The following is a 25,960-nucleotide window of genomic DNA, read 5'->3' on the forward strand; positions in this document are numbered from 1 at the left end:
TGCCAAGCTTTGCAGGGCTTGGAATCATCATTTGTAACTTCAAATTTGTCTACAAACAGTATCCAGATCATATTAGTACACTTTCTTAATAGCATTAATGCTCAAGGTTCAAGATCAAACATTAAGGTACCAACTTGAGTATTTGACAATTTGGTAGAGGGATATAAGCTGCAGAAACAGTAGAAGAAGCTACCAGATCAAATGATACTTTCATTTCATATGCAAAACTTTGCCAAATGTACACAAATGGATCATGGATACTAGTTGATGTCCACACATTGTGATAATGACAATAAAATCTAATCTCCTTGATATAAACAAAGCATCATCAAAAGCCGAATTTTGATGAGCTAACGAAACCTAATATGCGCAATAAAAGCTTTGATGTCAATGGAAAAAGAGATGTTTAGCCTTGAAAAGTACAGTAGCATCATGCAAATTCCAAACTAGTTTTAGCATTCGATAAGAAGCATGCATAATGTGGTAGGACTTGTGGCTTATCTAATACTGGACTTCAATAATTTATCGGCTTCACCTTTGCTCATTTGCCCATGTGGGTTAAGATCCTGCTGATTAAAGCTTCTTTCTTCCCACTAACAGGAAGGTTGTGGGCATTTAAGTAGACTTTCAAATCTCCTACTGTTAAATTCTTCAACTGCAAAAGAGGAATAAATAGGCAAGATAAACTTCCTTGGATTTGTCAAGTGTCACAATTTCAGTACCCCAATTAACAGCAATCTTGCTACATATACTAGGTTTCATGCCAATGTTACATTCCAAAATCAGGGGAAAATAGAATCAGAAAACAAAACACTAGTATATTTTTACTAAACGAGAGTTATTCAAAAAATAAAAGAAACCTGATCGGAACCAAACCGACTTCACCCCTACCAAGAAGTTTATAAACACTTTTTCTTTAAGTGAAACAGCATTTTCTTCTAAAATAGCATTCACTCAAATAAATTAAGCCTCAAGTGTTTTTGCCTCAAATCCTGGTTTGTACAATTACCCTCAAATTTAGTTCAAAAGAATCCATTTCGATGACTAAGAGAAATTTAAAGCATTGTTGAATCAAAGAAAACAATTAAATAAACCTCTCACCTGCCCCTTGTCTGCAAGGTTACCCCAATCATAATCCTTAGCTGCATTTTCTGCAATAGCTTTACGTTTTCTAGAGGCCTCGCTCATTTTTTCTTTACCCATGTCACTTTCCTCATCATAGCTGTCCCCATAAACAGAAAGCTTAAATGCTTCTGCTGCCTTAACAACTGCTGGTCTGTGCCAAAAAATTGCTCATGATGACCAGTTTGTAGGCCAAAAGATTTTATAAACCACCAGAACGGGATGAAAGAGTTTAAGAATAAAGCCAAATCCTTATTACCTAGTCAAACCTTCCTCATCAGGTGCTGTCTCATCAATGGTCTCTGGAATATCATCTTCCGCTAAAGCTAGAGCCTGCAATACTGCATAATGTCTCTGCAGAGCTGCAACAATTTATCATAACATGGTGACCGAGTCAACAAAGTATAACAGAAGAATGACATCAACAACTTGGCAGTCCAAAAAAGTCTGATACCTCAGAATTTATTACTATCAAACCTTAAAATTACTCATATTGCTTGAAAAGAATGGGAACTGATACCATTTGACAAGCGGTAATTACATACACTTGAACATACAGAAGGAAAAAAATCAACTGAAATTATATCAATTCATGATTAAACCTTGTCCATAGATGTTTATACTCAGTATCATAAGCAAATTGTACTTCCATGATATAACTCTAGAGTAACAGGTGTACTCTGATTCATTACTTCAATCATGTTAAAAACAAAAAAAATGCTTTTCACACACTTGGAACCATTCTAAAATTTCAGGGCTACAGTGTATTTAATGATTTATTGATTTTCATACGGTCTGTGAATAACTATAAGCAATAGAATGGCAGTGTTTATAAGTATAAACTATAAAATGACAGCTTACCAGGGTTAGCAAATTGGAAAGCGGAAAAATCCTTCACATAAATACGTTTTATTAAAGCAGCAGCTTTTTGAATTTGATCCTCATCAGCTCGAGGTGCGTCCTCTTCTGTATCTGGAAATATCTGTGAAACACCCCAATTTTATCAGTGATAACATGACTTGAAAATCTTTTAGCATAAACTCAAAGAATATGTCCTTGCCTCTTCATCATCTCTGATGTCATCAGAGTACGGAAGGTATATCATGTGCATTCCAGGCGGCTCCATTTGAGCTCCAGCACTGGTAATCTCATCCTGTGAAATTTCAAGAAGATTGATAAACTGTCACAATTGTCTATATGAACATAAATGAATGCAATGAAAATGTCTCATTGTATCTTTCAGTTTTGAATAGCAAAATTTGCAATTCTAACTGTCGTTTTTACATCGTTGTCATAAAGAAATTGAAAGTTCTCTCCCCAAGTTTCTTATAAAACAAATTTAATTTCTCTGCACATGTCAAGAAGTACCACAATCACCTGCGTAACATATGCACATATGCACCACATTAAACCTGATTCAGGCTTCGTTTATACCAAGAACAGATAAAGAACTACAATGACACAGAGATACAATGAGGCATTCAAGTTTGCTCATATTGTAACATGAATAAAACAGCATAGAAGTTCTACTCCTCAGATTTATATTTACAACTTAGTCTACTATCCTAAAAATATCAAAATATGTCATATTTTATTCAGTCCAACAGAAGTAGCCTTTCAACCTTCCCCTTTTCTCTTGAGAATTTCTCCCCCTCAAACCTTGGTGAAGCTGACATTAATGCGAACTCCATATATATAACCTTCAGCAGAAAAAATAGCTGAAACCTTCCTCTATACAATAGATCCAATTACAAAGCCTAACACTCTTACAACATGTGATGGTAGTTTTAAATTTCCATCATATTTGTGTACCATATTCTCACTGTTGAGAACTGAATGATTTGAGTCATGTGCCAGAGAGCAGAAGTCCACTATGATGCTTATATTATCTCAGCATTTAGTGATAGGGGAAAACAGAAACAAATAAGAAGTTGACAACATATAACAAAACAAGCAATGAAGACCAATTTCCCAAATATGGACTTTCACATGAATCACAAGGCCAGATGCATTAGTCTGAAGTGCAACAGATATCTTACTTGTGCAACTAAGGCAACTAATTGAGGATGAGATGAGGCCCCATAATATGCAACTGCAAAACTGCAATGACACAAAAATATCATATACTAGTATCAAGAACAATGAAACGTTATCAACTTCTTGGAGCTTGAGTTTGAAGAACAACAGTAGAGCAGCACATAGAAGATGAAGTTGCAAAATACTAACCGCTTGTGCTTTAGCATAGATCTATGCAAGGCAATGAAAATGCAGGTGCTACCCACCACTTCCTATATTGGTCAAGCAGAAAACTTTTAGTGAATGTAAACAAGCAAACAAACCCCCCCCCCCCAAAAAAAAAAAGCAAGTTTCATTAAAGCTAAGGGCAATAAGTAACAAACAGATGCCATCATAAGCAAATCCACATCATAATACCATTAGTCACTTAAAAAGTATTTAAGATTTATATTTCATATATCAAAATGTTAATAATGAGTTACAATATAGTACTTCACATTTTTAAACGCTAGAATACTAAACCAAACTTTACATAAATACTTCTCAAAAGCAACACTAAACTAGCTCTTAATCTGCACTTTAAACTTGAATTGAGCTTGGACCACCCACATGCCCTAATACGTTCCCCTATATAGAAAATATGTTTTATGAGTGCATACTATAATCTTTGGCCCTCAATTGAAGATGTCTTTAATACAACTACCTAGCTGATTATCAGAATGGTATAGACCCAGAGGTGATACCTGACATTTGATCCTAGCAAAGGAGAGCATATTTTATTTCACAAGCAACAATGAAATTGCATTATCTATTCAAGCATAAAGTACGTAAAACCAAACTCAGGACATATATGTCAGATTTTGGTTTGTTAAACTCTATAGCCACCAGATTCTATTATTTAAAAAGAAACCTTAGTCAAATCCGTCAAACAATCAACAATACATGTTAAATATTGAAGTTCTGTGGAATGAACTGTAGGACCTTTGAAAAACTTTTTCATTTTATTAATACAGGCTTTTATGTTTAGGAGCACATGCTCTTCTTGAATCTTTCTTCATTGTTCACAATTAGCTCATTGTCCATTTTCTCAAGATTGCATTATAGTTCCATTCATTTCACAGAAAAGACACATCAAGCAATAGATTTACAATTATACTTCCAACAACCTTGTCATCCATTCTTTGATAAAGCTGTCCTATTCAAAATTATCTAATGTAAAAGGATTGTACTATATCACACTTTGTTTTCTTGATATCAATAATTGTGAGGAAGAAAGAGGGCAAAAAGAATAACAGTGAACAACTCAAAATATAAAAATGTACAAGATCAAGAGTAAAGAAGATGCAAAAAAATTCAAGAAACAAACTTCTATATCATTTGAGGAAAACTTAACCTGGTCATTGGGGTATACAAACGTGGATGGTCTCAAGTTGTAGTAATCTTTTAAGCAACTTAATGGCTTGAATCCAAGAAGACGAAGTTTTCCGGGTGATATTCTTTTTATCTCAGCTATTTCCTCTGGTAAAAACTTGACATTCTCACTGAAAAAGCAGGGTCGCACAGGGGAGGGGGTTGATTAAGAAGAAGTTGTACAAAAATAAACCAAAGTATTAACAAGTACAACATATGAACAAATTTCAGTTTCTTAAACTACGTTATTCCCAGACATCAATAACCCCACCATAATTGTGACAGGAAGTTCCGTCTAAATCAGAAAACTTCTTTTATCAACCCTGCTGGACCAGTAACCCAAGCATCAAAACGATGGCATGATGCTCTACACTAGAAAACTACTCTCATTAATCAAGGACATATGCTTCCATGTTTTCCCCGTAGTATGCATCACAAGTATCATCAATTAACAAAAAATGAAAACTTTACCTTTACTCACTCGATGAATTAGTTTTTATTAGAAAAAGGCTTTGAGTTTAAAAGAAAAGATGAAGATATATCTTGTATAGCCTCTTGAACCAAATTTTCCCCAAAATCAGAAGCAAATCTAATAAACTGAAGAAAAGGAAATGTTATATTTTCCTTGAGAAAGGAAAATACAATGTCACACTATATTCAATCCGCTAATAAGGTCAACATCCAATAAGAATTAACTTTAATAGTTTACATGTAACCGAGAAATGAAATACAATGTCATAGTATATTCAATCTGCTAATAAGGTTACATCCGATAATAATTAACTGTAATATTTTACATGTAACCAGACATATGCACGAAGTTTTCAATGTTTAACAAGCATAAACTATTCCCTTAATTTGTTAGATAAAGCACTAAAAATACTAGCCATGCTTACTTTCTATACGGCTGAAAGAGCTTAGGAGGTTCCTGAATCAATGCACCAGTATCCTCACATATCAAAGATCTTTCAGTCTGCACCATATCATTAAAAATAAGTTCAAATCACAAATGGTCAACACAAGCAGCATACTTCTTGATGGCATTTCTATCTACCTAATCCTCATTAATATATTTTATATATTGTTAAGAACAGGCTTTTTCTATTCCATTTTATTCATAAGACATTACATAAATATTTATACACATAGTAAGCCTAACTTAGGAAACTCTATACTAGGAAACAAACTAACTCTAGGGATGCTGTCTAAAAAAACAGCCTTAAAGTTAGGGATAGTAATCAGTAAAATATTTACAGAATCCTATCTGATACACTTAAATATTCCTTAATTAGTAAACTGTAATCTGACACTCCCCCTCAAGCTGGGAAGTGGATATCATCCATTCTCAGCTTGCTTACTAGTTTCTGAAACAACTTTCCAGACAACCCTTTGGTAGGTATGTCTGCTAGTTGACCATCAGTGGACACAAATGGAGTGCAAATTAAGCCACTATCCAGTTTTTCCTTTATAAAATGTCTGTCAACCTCAACGTGCTTCGTATGATCATGTTGAACTGGATTATGTGCAATATTGATAGCAGACTTATTATCACAATACAACTTCATTGGACCTTCCCACTTGATCTTCAAATCTTCCAAAATAATTTTTAGCCATAATAGCTCACAAATTCCAAGAGCCATCGCCCTAAATTCAGCTTCTGCACTAGATCTAGCCACAACATTCTGTTTTTTACTCCTCCAAGTCACAAGATTGCCTCCTAGGAAAGTGCAATAGCCCGAGGTTGATCTTTTATCAACCATAGACCCTGCATAATCTGCATCAGTATAGGCTTCAAGGATTAAATTCTCCCCCTTTTTAAATAGGATTCCTTTACTGGCGTGCCCTTTAAGTCTTGTAGAATTTGATACACAGCTCTAAGATGTGATTCTTTGGGGTTGTGCATAAACCGACTTACAACACCGATTGCATAGGCAATATCCGGTCTGGTATGAGACAAGTAAATGAGCTTCCCCACAAGTCTTTGATATGAACTTTTATCAACTGCTGCATCTTCTAGTGCATCTCCAAGTCTATCATTCATCTCTATGAGTGTGTCTGCTGGTTTACATCCCAACTTGCCTGTCTCATCAACAAATCAACTATGTATTTTTTTTGAGATATAAAGATTCCTTCCCGAGAGTGTGCCACTTCAATACCAAGGAAATATTTTAACTTTCCGAGCTCTTTGACTTCAAATTCTTATACTAGGCATTTCTTTAAACTCTCCATTCCTTCCAAGTCATCACCAGTCACTATAATGTCATCTACATAGACTAATAAAGCAGTCACTCCCCCGAAGATGAGTGTTTTACAAGCAGTGTGATCTCCTTGACTCTGTTTATACCCCAACTTGAGCATTACTTTGGTAAATCTTCCAAACCAAGCCCTCGGGACTGTTTTAGTCCGTACAAAGCCTTTTAGTCTGCAAACTACATCTCGTATTTGGACCGAATCACAGTGGAACATCCATATAGACTTCCTCCTCAAGATCACCATGTAAAACGCGTTTTTATGTCAAATTGCTGTAATTTCCAGCCTCGGTTGGCAGCTAGTGACAACAACACTCTCGCAGTGTTCATCTTTGCAATAGGGGCAAATGTCTCAAGGTAGTCTACTCCATACATTTGAGTGTACCCTTTAGCAACCAATCTTGCTTTGTACCTCTCCAAAGAACCATCGATTTATACTTCACTGTGTACACCCAGTGACATCCCATTTGGTTTCTTTCCTCTCGGTAATTTTACCAAGTCACATGTCTTATTTTTTTCAAGAGCTTCCATTTCAACCTTCATGGCATTTTTCCAATTCTCATCTTCTAATGCCTCGGATATAGTTTTGGGAATGGAGATAGAATTTAGGCTAGTAAGAAAGGCTTTGTGGTTATGGGACAAATTTTTGTAAGACAAAAATAAGTACAAGGGATGTTTTGTACAGTGCTCTAATCCCTTTTCTAATAGCAATGGGAAATTCATCTAAATTTTCAGTAGTTTCATAGTAGGTTTAGCAATTACCTCGGGTTGTATAGGAGGAGAAGATGATTGAACTTGCACGGTGCCTTCTTCCTTGAGTAAACCAAGAAAGGACGAGTAGTGTCCTGAATCCCTCTTTGTGATTTGGGTGTATTAGGCTCTGTTTCAGGTTGCTGGATAGGAGCTAGAATGTGAGTGTTTGGTTGCTGGACGGGAGCTGGAATGTGAGTGTTTGGTTGCTGGACAGGAGCTGGAATGTGAGTGTTTGGTTCTTTGACAATGTTGGAATGTCAAGAAGAAAGAATTCTTTGTCCTTATCTTACGTGAATAAGATCTCCCCGAAGATAAGGACGATTAAAGAAATTCTTTTGTTACGCAAAAGTAACATCCACGATACATAAAATTTTTTTGTGGCTGGATGATAGCATTTGTACCCTTTTGAGTGGAAGAATAACCAAGAAAGACACACTTGACAGCTCGTGGATCAAATTTTCCTCTATTTTGAGAATGTACATGTACAAAGGCAACACAACCAAATATTTTGGGAGGAAGGTTACTTGAAGTACTAAAATCGGGAAAGAATTTTGCTAGAACTTGCATAGGACTTTGAGATTCAAGGACTTTTGTAGGCAATCTATTTATCATATGAGTAGCGTTAAAACACCTCCCCAGTATTGTTTAGGGACATTTTTTGGAACAAGAGGCTCTTGTAATAGCTAAATGTGACCATTTTTTCTTTCGGCAACACCATTTTGTTGGGGAGTGCTAACACAAGATGACTCATGTATAATGCCTCTTTCTTGAAAATATGGTGAGAAAACCGATTGAAATAGTCCTTGGCATTGTCGACCTAAACCTTTTATTTCACTCCAAATTGTGTTTTGATCATGTTGTAAAGGTTGGAAAGACAGACCGGACCTTACATCGATTTACTTTTAAAAGAAATATCCAAGACACACGGTACAATCATCAATAAAGGATACAAACCACCGAGCCCCGAAATATTTGAAATAGTGGATGGTCCCCAAACATCACTATGAATAAGAGTAAAAGGAGCGGATGTTCTTTTATTGCTTACCTAAAAGAGGTACGTTTATGTTTTGCAAGTTCACAGACATCACAATGGAATTTTTCAGCAGATAATCCTTTGAACAATGAAGGAAACATAATTTTAAGGACTCTAAACGATGGATGACCAAGGCGAGGTGATGGAGCCAAATTTGGTTTTATTGGTTTTAATAGATTCGGATATGAAAGATAATGGTGAGGAATTGAGCACTAACTTCTCCTTTGGATTCCTCAAGATAGTATAGGCCATTTACTTCCTTAGCATGTCCAATCATCCTCCTCGTATTCTGTTCCTAAAAAGACATCGATTGTGATAGAAAACCACACTACAGTTAGAGTCTTTGGTAATTCTTTGGATGGATAGAAGATTGGTAAATAGTTTTGGAATATGAAGGACATTTTTAAGAGTAAGGGTTTTGTTTATAACAATATCACCTGACCACCCATGTGATCACAGAACCATCGACTCTTGTTATCTTTCTACTACTAGGGCAAGGTGTATATGAAACAAATTTTTGTGAGGAGTGGGTCATGTGGTGCAGTAGCTCCTAAGTCAATGACCCAAGAACTTTTGTGGGTATATCCGAGATTTTAGAATTTTGAGAAGAGGATATACCTGAAAAACCAAACCATTAGTACCTATTGAAGGAGATTTTTCCAATGATCCCAAGAAATTCTTCAACTTCTCAATTTCTTCTTTCTTGAACTCAACAGATGATTCTTGAGAATTCCCTTCTCCAGTGTTGCTGGTTTTGACAGTTTCAGCCATGTTTCTTTTGAACAAATTCTACAGGCTTGAGGGTTGATCGGGAATGAGAAGAAGTTGCGGACAAAGAAAAAAATCCCATAATTTGAGCTAAAACCTGGCTCGGATACCATGTTAAGAACAGGCTTTTTCTATTCCATTTTATTCATAAGACATTACATAAATATTGATACACATAGTAAGCCTAACTTAGGAAACTCTATACTAGGAAACAGACTAACTCTAGGGATGCTGTCTAAAAAAACAGCCTTAAAGTTAGGGATAGTAATCAGTAAAATATTTACAGAATCCTATCTGATACACTTAAATATTCCTTAATTAGTAAACTGTAATCTGACATATATAAATATATTGCAATGCAGAGAAGCAAGGATTTATTGAAGGAAAAATACAGACTTTCTTCTCAGCAAAAACTACTAACCAACTCATACAGCTTAAAAGCAAACACATTGTTTCTTCTAAGCTCCATTTAGAAAACTATTCAAAACTCTAATGATATCTTACTCTGCAGCCCATAATACATGCATAAAGCAAAACAAGAACCACTCTGTTTAAGTAAAATAGATATTCATTTACATCAGAAATGCAAAAAGATATTTTAATTAAAATCACTCACAGATATCCTAAGAGAAGAGGAGGAAGCTGAGGAGAGAGAGAAACAGAAACATATAAAAGTTTGCAAGATGGAGAAAAGGATGGAACATAAAGAAGATAAAAGCCTAGAATAGAACAAGTACTCCACATAAAACTTAGCCAACAGATGCTTATGTGTGTATAAATGATTATTGCCTATTGTCACATATAGCATGTATTTTTTCAGAATTACCATTTTTTTTATGAAACGTCAGAATTACCAAATGTTAAGAGCCTATATCCTACATGAGCCATAAAAACAACTTGTAATTACCTTTAAAGGATGATTTGTGACAGAATCAAGCCATGTAATGGCCCCTACAGACATAGAAAAATGAGGGAAAAGAGTTAAATATTATGGCACCTGACATTCAAGATTCAACTAGAACATGGAGAGTTGTCTACCTGGAACTGTAGGACGAATTAAAGCATAAGTATTCAGTGCAATTGACAGTCCATTGGCAATATGAAATTCAATCCTTCTAACTACTCGCTTTGTGAACATACGCTTTCTCAGTTGATCTTTCATATCTTCCAATCTGAAATTAGATTATGAACAAGAATCGTGAATGTACATATAAAAATCTGTAAGTTTTAATATTGCTACTGTATTTAGGTATATCATGATTATATATATAACTAGTCCGAAATCATTAAAGATAATACAATTTTGAAGAAAACAATCCATTGGAAGTTAATATGAGCAATATGCATGAGGTGAGGGATCATAAACAGTGTTTGAGAGATGCAAGGCCTAGAAATACCAATCCATCATGATGTTTGGTTATCACATTCTTTTTTACTTCTAAAATGAACAACTATTTTATAGGTACTCAGAAATTTGAAGGGAGTGTAAGTGCTGGCAGAGTATTTATTTCTTTTGCAGTTAGAAAAGTGAATTAGATGTAAGCAGAAAGTAGCCAACTCTTCTGTCATAAGAAAGAAGAGTGGACTCCTGATTAGCATCCAACAACAAAAGCTAGTTATACTACGTGTTGTGCTTTTTTGAACATGATCAGCTCATTGTTACAGTCAATACAATCTAATTCAATTCCATAACATGTGACCACTGACCAGCACGCATCTATACCAGTGCATGATAATGATTCTCTTTTGAATTTGAGCTCACTTGATGGTAACAGTAATTGCATAAAAGTAATGAGATTAATATAAAAAAAAAAAAACCATAAATACATACTTCTGGCTGGCAGAAGGCATGAATTGAGCAAGATCCTCACCATCTAACCCAATCAAATCCTGAAAGAAATAAAAAATTGTTATCCAAAGTAAATGTATAAACCACCCGTTCAATCTACACAAGAAAACAAAACATGAATGAATAAACATACAGCATAGAAGGTAGAAACATTGAACTCTGAATCTGGACGACTCAAAGGGAGAAGTTCAATTGAGATTCCAAGATCTTGTGCATCCTGGAGGGGAAAAAAAGAAGAGTAAAAAAAAAATGCTGGTGACATAATCTGGTGATAGGAATCAGTTTGAATGCACTCATATAACACTGAACCACAAAGCACGTGCAACTTTATATTTAGTTTACTTTAGCTCGCTGCAATGTAGTTCTTGTCATATCTTTTTTTGCAGCATCCTGGAGACTCCCAAAGGGATCATCTTCATTAGTAAAGAGAAGAATTCGCTTATCAGCTGTCTTAATAGACCTGAAAGAGTTTTGCTGTCAAAAACTGAACCAGATGCAGGAACCTTGGGAAACAAAGGAAGAAAGGAAACAAGCGCCGTTTAGTCATAAGACAAATGCAACAGGAAACCATACCCTTTACGAAGAAGAGCTTGGGCAACCCAGAGGGCATTATAAAGGGAATTCTCCCGAGACCCAGGAACAATACCATACTGACTCCCAATTTCTCTCATAAATGATTCTGCAAAATAGCTTAAAAAAATGTATGTTGGTTCTCCAAAAGATTTGTACAAATTTTAACATAAAAGATCATATTTAGTGAATCTAATGAAATATGATGAACTTTTAAGTAGTACTTTGCGATCAGTTAATAGTATTGTAGCAACAATATATAGTTAAAGCAGGCAGTCAAAAGCTTAGAATCAAATCTTCATTATTGATCACCAATAATGCAATTAACTTGAATATAAATTACCTTCTATACAGTCAAATTCTTTAATAAGCCTAGCTGTTGGCCTGTCTAGGTGCTCCCTTTCAGCAACATTAAAAACAAAAACACCATTTAAATCTTGCAAGTTCTTCTTTTCCCTCTGCAGACAGAACACAAGATAGTAAGAAAACATATCATGGGCACTTAGAGCAGCAGGCTTCCAGAGCATATAGCAAAATATACCAACTCTATTTCCAAAGGTTGTATTTATTTTCTGTATATTTATTAAAGGACTCATCTATTTGATGGAAACTCGTCCATGTTTTACCAATGTCAACTGTTAGGAATAAACACACTGAAAATAAGTACAATCTCTGCAAATAGACGAGTCCTTTAATAAACATATAGAAAATAAGTCAAATCCCTGCAAATAGATGTGGTATATTTTGCTAGTAAACCCAATTTACTAGTTGATGTTGTTATAGAAAGTATAGCAAACTAGGAGTAGTTATCCGACATTGATGGAAACTATTGACCAACAAAGGCAGCTACTTGGTGTTCTATGTGCATTCCTACCTATTCTTTTGATTCCATGTGTGATTGTGGCAAAACCAAATTGAGATATACAAATGAAAATGCTTTTTATTTGAAAACTTTTTGATTAACCAACTAGTTACCAAAAAGCCCTGATAGCGTCTTGTCATGTAGGAATGATGGCCAAGTGATCCAAAAAGTAGCATTGGAACTGCCATGTACACTTCTGTTTACTGAGGATTCATACACCTATTTTCCAACATTTCCCCACAATTCACTGATCGCCATGAGATTTCAAAGAAATCTAATCTAATTCAAGATTTTCACCCAATTAAGTTTGCCACCATAGAACTAAAAAGTTACACCTACTAGTTCAACAGTATATTTTGTGAGTAGACTAAGTGGAAAGCCCCACCCCTGCCATTTTTTTTTTTGTACACCAGGACCAAAGGCTCTAACTACAGTAAATAAAATAAATAATATCAACCTAAAGGGCTAGAATCGCATCTTACAGTGTTAAAGAAGCAAATTGCAACTTCATCATACGATCTACTAATGATTTGAGTCTTGAGTGATCCAGCAATACAGCTGACAGAGGTGTGGAAATGAGTTTCATCCTTTTGGTCATTCTGTCAATATTTAAAAATAAAAATAAAAAATCAACAGCTAGTCAGTACATTTCAAATAGAAGAAAAAGAAGAAGAAAAACATGTTAATCAAAAAACATATCCATTACGGAAAAGCTTAATTACGGTATTAATCCATGAAAGAAAAAAGAAAACCAATTACTAAAAAAACTGTAAAGAAAAGGAAATGGGTATTCTTTATCTGTTTTGATTATACATAAAAACTTACACCAGGACATGTCGTGTTGAACATTTTCGGAGAAGCATCGACCAAATAAACAACATACTCTTTGGAACTCTCACTTTGCTGCAAATATTGGACAAAAACAACACAATTACATCTCGCGTTTCTTAACCATGGAGAAGAATATAGAAGAAAAGAAAGAAAAAGAGAGAGGAAACCTGGAAGAATTCGTTATCTGGGTCGTCTTCTTCGTCCTTGAAAACATCTTCTGGGTCCAAATCCATTGTTAAAGATGAAATGTTTCAAAGGTTTTTGCCGGGGTTTTTGAAGTGCTGCTAACTTTCCCAGTTCCTACGCATTTTTTAAATACATTTCGAAATTTGGAGTGGAGGTGTCTTGGACAAGCTAAAGGAACGATCTTGACTATTGGAGATCAAAGTGTTCATGGGCTTGACAGCCTTTTCCGTATAAAGCTTCGGGTCCGATACATTTTACAACCAGGTTTTGGCAAAGTTTTTGAGGCTTAAGCTTGGCCTGCTTTGCCTTTATAGATTCTTTTTTTCTATGTATAATAGGAAATCATGTTGTTTGATATTCTATCATTTTTTTTTTGTTAATTTAGAATTTATGATTTTTATATATTTTTAAACTTAAATGAAAGATTTTTTTTTAAAAAAATCAAATGCATCTACAATTTGCATCTAAATTCTCGTATTAATATTAAAATTTAAGAGGGAATGATAAGGTACGTTTACCTGCGATTAATGTAAAAATAGCAATGACGATGTAATTAGATACTGTAACGATATTGTAGCGTGAAAAAAAATTTAAATTAAACACACTGCACCACCCATCCAAATTGAAACTTTAATACTTCAAGCTCAACTTCGATCCTATGTAAATTATGTATTAGATTGTTTCCATATTTATTTTGGCTCAAATCTCTTTATGCTTGAGTTCTCTTTCAAGTTATTCTAATTTGCTTCGAGTGTATATTATTTATTATTATGAAGGTGTTTTATAATTATTGATTCTAATTATAATTTATTTAAGTTACATTATTTGTAATTGTGATTGTAATTTTAAAAATTATGAAGAAATTAAAATTTAGGCATTGAAACAATAAAATTAAGGTCACATGCTCTTTTTCTTAAAAAGGTAATCATTTTATTGGTTAAAACAATAGAACACATGTAACAACCTATATTTCAAGGGCACCGGAAAAGTGAATTTAGGGCCTCCGTCTTAGGAAAATGAGCCCGTAAATATTTATTAAAAATATTTACGAAGCTAGTTATGGGTTGAATTAGATTTTAATTAGGTGAATTTATTTCTAATTAGAAGTAATTAGTAAGAAAGGACTAAATTGAATAGAGTATAAAACTTAATCATAGAATAGAGAAAGGATAAAGGATTAAATTAGAATTAAACCAAATTAGTGACATGTGTAAGATAAAGAATAAATACATGTGTATTTAAATTATTACTACAAATGTATGTTATATATATATTTACTTATATATTAAGTAAAAGATATTTACTTATTATTATTATTATTATTATTATTATTATTATTATATTTTATCTATTAATTCAGAAAATGACAAATGTATGGTGTGGGATTAATACATGTGTACATGTGTGTATGAATACACATGTAATATTTTTATTGATATTAATTAGATATTTTATTAAATATTAATTAAGTAAATAAGGTAATAAAATAAAGAATGAATAAAAGAAAGAAAAAAAAAACAAGAAAAAGTTACAGGGTACCAAACGAAATAGAAAGAAAGAAAGAAGAAAAAAAAAGAAAAAAGAAAAATTAGGGTTTGAAAGCTTGGAAGTTAAATTGGTAAGTCAATTAAGTCTCTTTCTTAGTAATTTTGATGTTTTTGGAGTCTTAGAGTAAAGTACTCTTGAATTTGTGTGGAAATATTGAAATTTGTAAAGTGATTGAAGACATGAACCAAAGGTTCATGAATTGTTCATATTTGAAATGTGAATTGAATAATTATATGTGGTTGAGAGATGAATCAAAGGTTCATGAGTTATTTGTGTGAAAAAAATAAATAAAAATAAAATAAGAAGATCACACAAATTTTACGTGGAAACCCTTTCGGGAAAAAACCACGGGCAGAGGGGAAGAAAATTCACTATGTCGAAAATTTTAATCAATACAAGAGGAATAGACTATGTCTATTTATAGGCTTGTAAAGCCATATTCTAGTAGGATTGAAACACTCTATCCTAATCAATATAAAATAGATGAAGTTTAATAAGGTTTAAAAAACCTTATTCTAAATAAAATAAAAGAAGTCTAGTTCTATATGGATTTTACTTTTATTTTATTTTTCATCGTATTTTATTTAAATAAGAATTTGGGTCACTTAATTCTAACAATCTCTACCTTGACACAAATTCTCAATGAACAAGTTCTTCATCACGAATTTTCAATAAACAAGTTCTCCACCTCTTCCATAAAACCCCTTAAGGGTTTAACTTCAACAATGAACACCAACCAAGTCTAAGCAATGCTCAAACTTGGTTATAGGAAGTGACTTAGTCATCATATCTGCAGGATTTTCATGAGTACTAATTTTGCTCACAACAATATCACCACGAGCAATAATATCACGAACAAAATGATACCGAACATCAATGTGTTTTGTTCTCTCATGAAACATTTGATCTTTTGTAAGAAATATAGCACTCTAACTGTCACAAAATACTGTGCTGATTTGAAGGTCTTCATTGAGTTCACTAAATAGTCCCTTCAACCAAATAGCTTCTTTACAAGCTTGATGAATCGCCATGTATTCAACTTGATTGGTAGACAAAGCGGTATAGTTTGTAAAGTGGCTTTCAACTAATTGCACAACCTCCGATTGTAAAGACGTAACTGTGAGAGATCTTCTTCTATCAAGGTCTCCAGCAAAATCAGCATCAACATACCCTATGACTCCATCTTTAGTTCTTCCAAACTGTAAGCAAACATCAGTAGTGCCTCGTAAGTATCTTAAAATCCACTGAACTACTTTCCAATGTTCTTTACCGGGATTTGCCATGTATCTGCTAACTGCACTGACTGCATATGATAAATCTAGACGTGAACAAACCATAACATACATGAGAGATCCCACTGCACTAGAGTATGGAACATGTGACATGTACTCAATCTCATCATCTGATTGTGGAGACAAAATCGATGAAAGTCTGAAATGGGCTGCTAAAGGAGTACTAACAGGCTTAGCACTCTGCATATTGAACCTGCAAAGAACTTTCTCAATGTACCCCTTCTGACTTAGGTACAATTTACTTGATTTTCTATCTTTGAGAATCTCCATACCAAGTATCTTCTTTGCTGGTCCTAAATCTTTCATCTTAAATTCTTCACTTAGTTGGGCTTTGACCTTTCTTATCTCTTATTTATCTTTTGCTGCTATCAACATGTCATCAACATAAAGAAGTAGATACACAAAAGAACCATCACTGTTTTTCTTAAAGTAAACACAACTGTCAAAACTACTTCTTTTGGAATCATGAGAAGTCATAAAGGAATCAAACCTCTTGTACCCTTGTCTTGGTATTTGTTTCAAACCGTAAAGGGACTTTTTCAAAGAAGCAAACATAGTCCTCTTTTTTCAAACTGTAAAACCTTCTGGTTGTTGCATTTAAATATCCTCATCAAGTTCTCCATGTAAAAATGCGGTTTTTACATCTAACTGCTCAAGCTCCAAATCATATATGGCCATAATACCAAGCAAAGCTCGAATCGAACTATGCTTAACAACTGGGAGAACACATCATGAAGTCCACTCACGGAATTTGATCTGTAACCCTTTGCAACAAGCCTTGCTTTATATCTGGGTTCTTCAACTCCGAGTCTCTTCCTTCTTTTAAACACCCATTTACAACGAACAACCTTTTTACCTTTAGGAAGTTTCACAAGGTCCCATGTTCTGCTTTTTGTGGAGTGATTCCATCTCTTCTTGCATAGCAAACATCCACTTTTACGAGCCTTCACACCTAACCTCGAATAATTAGATGGCTCTTGATTCGCATCTATATCTTCACCACATTTAAAGCATAAGCAACTGGATCAGCCTCGGCATACTTCTTTAGAGGTTTAATTTCTCTTCTAGTTCTATTTTTGGCGATAGAGTATTGTAGTGAAGATGCAACTCTATTCTCAATTTTTGTACTGGCTTGAGGAGTTGACTCTGTATTAATCTGATGCTCTGCCTGCTTTTGATTTTCTTTATTGGAAGAGTCTTTAAGAGATAAGTTAGGTAGCATAGCAGTTTCATCAAAAACAACATCTCTGCTAATCACAACTTTTCTATTTTCAGGACACCATAACTTATACCCTTTTACACCAGCTTTATAACCAAGAAAAACACATTTAATGGATCTCGGTTCCAATTTTCCATTATCAACGTGAGCATATGCAGGACACCCAAAGATCTTTAAATCAGAATAATTAGCAGGATTACCAGACCATACCTCTTGTGGAGTCTTTTTCTCAATGGCAACGGATGGAGATAGGTTGATCAAAAAACATGCAGTAGACGCTGCTTCTACCCAAAATGACTTTGGTAAGTTGGCATTTGACAACATACATCAAACCTTCTCCATGATCGTTCTATTCATTCGTTCTGCAACGCCGTTTTGTTGTGGAGTATGACGAACTGTCAAGTGTCTCATGATTCCTTCTGACTTGCACAATCTATTAAACTCATCAGAACAGAACTCTAAGCCATTGTCTGTGCTGAGGTATTTTATCTATTTTTCCGTCTATTTTTCAATCATAATTTTCCAAGACTTAAATGCGGAAAACACATCACTTTTCTGCTTCAGGAAGAACGCCCAAACTTTTCTGGAAAAATCATCAATAAAGGTTAGCATATAATTAGCTCCACCTCTCGAAGGCACTCTGGATGGCCCCCACAGATCAGAATGAATATACTCCAACGTTTCCTTTATGTTATGGATTCCTCTAGTGAATCGAACTCTCTTTTGCTTCCCCAAAACACAGTGCTCACAGAAATTTAGTTTGCAAATTCCTTGCCCATCAAGAAGTCCTCTTTTGCTCAATTCTGCCATGCCATTCTCACTCATATGCCCTAGGCGCATATGCCAAAGTTTAGTAATATCATCATCTGACAAAGAAGAGGAAGCGACAGCTGCATCACCAGTAACAGTAGAACCTTGCAAAACATATAACTTGGCAATCTTTCTCGCCCTTTCAAAGACAACAAGGGACCCTTTTGAAATCTTTAAAACCCCACTTTCACCGTATATCTGCACTTTTGAATCAAGAGTACTCAACGAAATTAAATTTCTTTTCAATTCGGAACATGCCAGACGTCACTAAGTGTTCGACAACTTCATCAAACATCTTAACTTTAATTGTTCCAACACTGCGATTTTACACGAAGCATTATTTCCTATCAAAACAACACCTTGAACCTTTGTTTAGTAAGTTATAAACCAATCCCGATTGGGACTCATGTGGAAGGTGCAGCCTGAATCAAGTATCCACTCATCGCTTATTTTAGAATCTTTGACAGAAGCGACTAGAAGTTCACCATCGCTGTAGTCTTCTACAATATCAGCTTTACCAGAATTTTCTGGTTGTTTTCCTTTGATTCATGACCTCCTTTTAATCTTATTTTGTAGCTTATAGCACTTTCAGATTTAATGTGCCCTTTCTTCTTACTGAAGTTACAAGTTTTACCTCTGTTTGAAGACTTCGATCTACCCTTAGATTTACCACGAGGATTCTGTTCCTGTGTCCTACCACAATCATCATCGACATTCGATCTTGTCTCCCACGAACAATGAGACCCTCTCCTCGTGAGTCGGGTTTAACCACAAGATGCTTCATCTTATCATACGAGGTTAAAGAATCATAAACCCCATCAACTGTGAGAGACTTGCGGCTATATAAAATCGTGTCTCTAAAGGTTGAATAAGACGGGGGCAACGAACAAAGTAGAATCAACCCTAGATCTTCCTTATCATACTGAACCTCCATGGCCTCCAAGTTTGAGAGAATTTCTTTAAACACTGTTAAGTGTTCGTGTACAGACGCACCTTCCTCCAAACGATGAGCATAAAGACGCTACTTCATATGCAACTTGCTTGTTAGAGTTTTCGACATACATATTTGTTCTAACCTCTTCCATAATGCAACGGCAGTCTTTTCTTTCATCACATCCTGCAAAATTTCGTTGGACAAATGCAGATGTAATTGTGTTAATACCTTTCGATCCTTACGCTTCTTCTCTTCATCTGTTAATGTCGAAGGCATCTTATCTATCCCTAGCAGGGCATCTTCTAGATCCATCTGTGCAAGAACTGCTTGTAACTTAATTTGCCACAACGCAAATCTAGTGTTGCGATCCAATAGCGGAATTTCGTACTTCAAAGACGCCATTACCATGATCGAGATGAATAACCCGGAAGCTCTGATACCAATTTGGGAAAAAAATGAAAATAAAATAAGAAGATCACACAAATTTTACGTGGAAACCCTTTCGGGAAAAAATACGGGCAGAGGAGAAGAAAATTCACTATGTCGAAAATTTTAATCAATACAAGAGGAATAGACTATGTCTATTTATAGGCTTGTAAAGCCATATTCTAGTAGGATTGAAACACCCTATCCTAATCAATATAAAATAGATGAAGTTTAATAAGGTTTAAAAACCTTATTCTAAAATAAAATAAAAGAAGTCTAGTTCTATATGGATTTTACTTTTATTTTATTTTCCATCGTATTTTATTTAAATAAGAATTTGGGTCACTTAATTCTAACAATTTGAAATCTCATTGATGACTTATTGGATCTATTATTGGAAATTATATAATGGAAATATGATAGTTTGGTATGAATTTATATGTATGCTTTGAATGAATGATTTGTTAATTATTTATGTTTGTTATGATATTTTATTGTTGTTATAATTTGAGTTATGATAATACCACTGAGTATTTTCAATACTCAGCTATGGTTGTTTCCCGTGCGCAAGGTAGGTAAAGTTGAAGTTCAGTCAAGCATCCAAGTCAATCCCGACCTCAGCTCAATTTTAGTGATGCATCTATCTTTTAGTAATGTGGCATGTACTAGGTTTGGTGTTTGTCTCTTGTAAATGTTTTATATTTTTAATGTAAATGTGGTGCATAATCTTTAAGTGGTAATGAAATGAATGAATGAATATTTGCTAAGTTTGAAAGGTTTGATGAATGTTACTTGATCAAGATTTATAAGTAAATGTTTTGGGCATGAATTAGGTGTGTTTAGTATGTGAAAATAGCTCAAAAATGGTCAAAAATCATGTTTTCACACGGCCAAGTCACATGGGCGTGTGCCCAGGCCGTGTGGCACAGTCAGATTTGCCCACAGGTTAGTCTCACGGCCGTGCGAGAAAAATAGATCTGCCCACGAGCTGGCCCCACGGCCATGTTGAGCCCCATGGGCGAGCCACACGGGCATGTCCCAAGCCACACGGGCGCGTGCCCCTATTTTCAAGAAAAAGTTTCCAAAGTTCCCGGCCTAGCCCCAAATCACTCCCTAAACATATTTTGGGCCTCGTAGGTTAACATTAGGGACTTAAAGATGGAATTTGAGAAATTTTTAATTGAATTATAGGTTTATGACTCGGTTTTGTATAATTTCTAGTGTATAAGTTCGATAATACCTCGTAACCCTATTCCGGTGACGGCTTAGGGTTAGGGGGTGTTACAGTACATACTCCAATTGAAATCAATTGAGAAGCTTCCTGTTAGAATGTTTGGACATTAATTTTCATAAATCTGTTGAATGTTGGTGGCTTATTTGTATTTCAACTGTGTTGTGGTCCTTATGGTAAGCTAGAAACAAGGTGGTTTCTAATTATAAGATTGTTTCAATGGATGAGGTTCTTTTTTCTGACTAAACTGAGAACAATGTTCAAGGTGCAGTGATTGAATCTTTATGGTGGGATTGTACTTGATTTTGCTTTCATTCTATTAAATTTAGGGTGGGTTTGGATGGATAGTATATTTATTGTAGCGATATTGTATTATGAAACTAAAAGTAAACTAAACGTACCGCACCTAATCATCCATTTAAATTCACCCTTAATGTGAATGGCACAGTGAGAGGGTATTCAGGTCCAGTAGGGTGTGGAAGGGTGACGAGGGAATTGAATCACAAGATTTTAGGATTTATTTGGTTGAGTGGTGTCGAAACCATTTTTTAGAGGGTTTTGGAAAAACGGGATCGACTTTAAGAAAGACGAAAACGGGAGTCGCCACCAACTTTTTTAGGTGTGATTGGATCACCTTATAAAACGTTTTGGTCTACGAAAATTAAGAAAACAGGTTCGGGAGTCGGTTACGTACGAGGAAGGATTAGCACCCTCGTAACGCCCAAAATTGGTACCAATTGATTGATTTTCTGTCCTAATGTCGAAACCTTGAAAAGATTTAAAAGTATGATCTCTTTTTTAAAATCTAAATAAATTGAATTGAAAATCGAGATTCTTTTGTTTCAAAAGAATACTATCATCACATTCAGCATGTTAGGACACAATATTTTTAAATTCTCGTAGCTAAGATCATCTCGTGATTTGGAAAATTTGTTTAAAAGGGTATTTTAGATATTTAGACAAATGAGAAATCGCAACACAGCATGTTAGGGTACTATTTCCCGAATTTTCAAATACAAAAATATTGCCTTATTTTAAAGAAAAAAAACCTTTTATTTGAAATTCTTTTAAAATAATGATGCAAGTAATATGTTACAAGATATCAAAATTAAAGCAATATAAATTACATAATACATAACAATATTTCATGCAAATATAATTGATTAAAAAACAATAACATAGAATGATGGATAATTGATATGATAAAATTAACATACTAAAACAATGATAAGTAAATATAGAAGAAAATACAAAAAGAAACTAGCAAAACTTAAAAAACATACAAAGTAAGTTAAGAAGTAAAATGTTTAAATAACAATTAAAATAAATACGATATTTTAAAAATATATATTAAAATAATATGGATATAAAGAAATGATTAAAAATAATTAATGCTTTGTAAATAGATAAAGAAAAAGTAATTTATGAAATATAATAAAATAATATATATAAAAGTAATGAAACAAAACTTTATATAAAAAATATTTTGAAATATCATACAATATGTATATATAAATGTAAAATAATACATAATTTTTGATGAAAAATTTTAAAATAATATATGATAATAATATACAAGTTTTAAAATAATACTTATAATACATAAAATAATATATGAAAAGTAATAATATAGAAAAATAAAAAATTTTGATATTTATAAAAGATTTAGAATAAAATAAATAATATATACTGAAAAATAATGAATGAAACAATATTATTAAAATAATTTAATATAAAAAAGGTTTAAGATAAATATATATATATATATATATATACAAAATATTGAAATAAATAATAATAATCTAAAAAGAAATAAAGTTAGAATAAAAAAATAAAATTTAGAAAGGATTAAATTAGAATAGAAATAAAAATACAGATGAAAATTCGAAATTTAAAAATAAAAAAGGGTCAAATTAAAATGTGAGCAGGAGAGGGATTAAAACGGAAAATATCCCCTTTTAGAACGACATCGTTTATGTGCTTTCTTTTTTAAAAGAGCCCAATGACCAAATTAAAATAGAAACAAAATATTTGAGCAAAATTAAAAGATAAAATAAACCTAATTTTAAAGGATAAAAATGCGGAAGGACCAATTGGGCAATTAGCCCAATAACAGAAAACACGCGGATCCTTTGGCAGAGTCGGGTCAACGCGCGGGTCCTTTTGTTTAAACGACGCCGTTTTAATGCTTATTGAATTAAGCAAAACGACGCCGTTTTAATAAAGCTATATAAGCTAAAAAAGACACCAAAAATTTCATTTCTAAATCATTTTAAAAAAAAAAAAACAAAAGAGACAAGCCTAGAATGCTCTTCCCCTCCTCGGCCTGAACTCTAGCGATGATTGTCGACCACCGCTGCACGCGCCTCACGCGCCACCGTACATGGTGGTCGGAGGTTCAAAATTCCTCCCCTTTCTAGGCAAATCACAGGTAAAATCTTTTATTTTTATTTTTTAAATATTCGTGTATGAAATTTTAAAAAGTGGACTACTTTTCTCTTGATTTTCAAATCTGTTTTTGTCTACTATGTTTTGCATGTATAAAAGAGAAGGAAATGAAATGAAATGAATAAAGTTGAAGAACGTTTGAATGACAAAATAAATCACCTCCGTTCTGACTTAAAATTCTGTATTTTATTGTATGATCTTTGTATATATCCCCCCTTACAATGTTTTTGATTCTTGATTTTATAGCCTGAATACATATATAGAAAGTATAATATTTGATTTCTTTCTTATTCTGCTCGGTCTTTCTTTCCTTTTTTGCAGGTCTGTGGTGAGATCTCCGGTGGATTGGTGCGCCGATTGCGATGATTGTAACGAGATTGAAGGTCGTACTAGGCGGGGCTCTTGTCTGCTATTTGCGGCGCTAAGGATCGCTAGGGTTTCTACCCTGGTGTTTCGAATTTGAGCCCTGTTGGGTTGCTGCTTATTGGGTTTGGGTAGGCTTAGGATTGGGTTGGTTATTTATTGGGTTTGTATTTTGGTTTGTAAAAGGACTGTATAAATGGACACTTTGATTTTTTAAAATTTGGTTTATTTATTTTAAGGCTCGGGCAAAATATGAGTTCTACAGTTGCCCCTCTTTGCTCATTGCTGTGTTAACAGGAATAGAGCAAAGACTAAAAAAAGACCCAATTTTGCTCGGGCTTGCCGAGTTTTGAGTTCTTCGATCTGCTCTCTGTCGAATACAGAAGGATAAGATCTGTCATTTTGGATCTGCTTCAATAAAGGTCCAATCTGTTATGTCTTTGATCTGCTTCAATGAAGGTCAGATCTGCTGTCTTCAATCTGCTCTCCGTCTAATACAGAGATGCCAAATCATCTTGGATCTGTTTCAATGAAGGTCAGATCTGCTGTCTTCGATCTGCTCCCCGTCTAATACAGAAATGCCAAATCATCTTGGATCTGCTTCAATGAAGGTAAGATCTGCTGCGTCTTTAATCTGCTCCCCGTCTAATACAGAGATGCCAAATCTGCTATCTTCGATCTGCTCTCTGACAATACAGAGATGCCAAATCATCTTGGAGCTACTTCAATGAAGGTCAGATCTGCTGTCTTCGATTTGCTCCCCGTCTAATACAGAGATGCCAAATTATCTTGGATCTGCTTCAATGAAGGTCAGGTCTACTGTTTTCGATCTGCTCCCCGTCTAATACAGAGATGCTAAATCATCTTAGATTTGTTTCAATGAAGGTCAGATGTCTTCGATCTGCTTCCCGTCTAATACAGAGATGCCAAATCATCTTGGATCTGTTCAATGAAGGTCAGATATGTTATGTCTTCGATCTGCTCCCCGTCTAATTTAGAGATGCCAAATCATCTTGGATCTGTTTCAATGAAGGTCAGATCTGCTGTCTTCGATCTGCTCTCCGTCTAATACAGAGATGCCAAATCATCTTGGATCTGCTTCAATTAAGGTCAGATCTGCTGTCCGTCTAATATAGAGATGCCAAATCATCTTGGATCTGCTTAAATGAAGGTTAGATCTGCTATGTCTTCGATCTGCTCCCGTCTATCTGAGATGCCAAATCATCTTAGATCTGCTTCAATGAAGGTCAGATCTGTTGTCTTCGATTTGCTCCCCGTCTAATACAGAGATGCCAAATTATCTTGGATCTGCTTCAATGAAGGTCAGGTCTACTGTTTTCGATCTGCTCCCCGTCTAATACAGAGATGCTAAATCATCTTAGATTTGTTTCAATGAAGGTCGATGTCTTCAATCGCTTCCGTCTAATCTGAGATGCCAAATCATCTTGGATCTGTTCAATGAAGGTCGGATATGTTATGTCTTGATCTGCTCCCCGTCTAATTTAGAGATGCCAAATCATCTTGGATCTGTTTCAATGAAGGTCAGATCTGCTGTCTTCGATCTGCTCTCCGTCTAATACAGAGATGCCAAATCATCTTGGATCTGCTTCAATTAAGGTCAGATCTGCTGTCCGTCTAATATAGAGATGCCAAATCATCTTGGATCTGCTTAAATGAAGGTTAGATCTGCTATGTCTTCGATCTGCTCCCCGTCTAATACAGAGATGCCAAATCATCTTAGATCTGCTTCAATGAAGGTCAGATCTGTTGTCTTCGATTTGCTCCCCGTCTAATACAGAGATGCCAAATCATCTTGGATCTACTTCAATAAAGGTCAGATCTGCTATGTATTTGATCTGCTCACCGTCTAATACAGAGATGCCAAATCATCTTGGATCTGCTTCAATGAAGGTCAGATCTGCTGTCTTCGATCTGCTTCCCGTCTAATACAGAGATGCCAAATCATCTTGGATCTGCTTTAATGAAGGTCAGATCTGCTGTCTTCGATCTGCTCCCCGTCTAATACAGAGATGCCAAATC

The 25,960-nt window shown here is 34.6% G+C and overlaps 1 protein-coding gene across 1 annotated transcript; it reads right to left on the minus strand.

The window, feature by feature from the left end:
• Nucleotides 1–190: 190 nt before the first annotated feature.
• On the minus strand, nt 191–13,873 carry LOC108483398 (ATP-dependent DNA helicase 2 subunit KU70). Its single transcript, XM_017786771.2, has 19 exons — nt 13,631–13,873; nt 13,458–13,535; nt 13,115–13,231; nt 12,114–12,228; nt 11,774–11,879; nt 11,543–11,660; nt 11,334–11,417; nt 11,183–11,241; nt 10,390–10,523; nt 10,259–10,302; nt 5,445–5,521; nt 4,532–4,679; nt 3,349–3,410; nt 3,162–3,222; nt 2,183–2,275; nt 1,984–2,104; nt 1,382–1,484; nt 1,102–1,276; nt 191–655 (listed from the first exon to the last, which is right to left on the minus strand). Exons 1-19 carry the CDS (start codon nt 13,694–13,696, stop codon nt 542–544), a joined length of 1,875 nt encoding a protein of 624 aa, XP_017642260.1. The 5' UTR covers nt 13,697–13,873; the 3' UTR covers nt 191–541.
• Nucleotides 13,874–25,960: the final 12,087 nt, after the last annotated feature.

Source organism: Gossypium arboreum, chromosome 1, assembly GCF_025698485.1.
Source record: "Gossypium arboreum isolate Shixiya-1 chromosome 1, ASM2569848v2, whole genome shotgun sequence".
Classification (NCBI taxonomy): domain Eukaryota; kingdom Viridiplantae; phylum Streptophyta; class Magnoliopsida; order Malvales; family Malvaceae; genus Gossypium; species Gossypium arboreum.

Bases quoted from the DNA above. Each gene is read 5' to 3' on its own strand.
- LOC108483398 (XM_017786771.2), bottom strand. From the start codon at position 13,696: ATGGATTTGGACCCAGAAGATGTTTTCAAGGACGAAGAAGACGACCCA. The intron at 10,524-11,182 runs GTATGTATTTAT...ATCTAATTTCAG, and splicing joins ATGCCTTCTGCCAGCCAGAA to ATTGGAAGATATGAAAGATC. The intron at 1,485-1,983 runs GTAAGCTGTCAT...AAATTGTTGCAG, and splicing joins TTTCCAATTTGCTAACCCTG to CTCTGCAGAGACATTATGCA.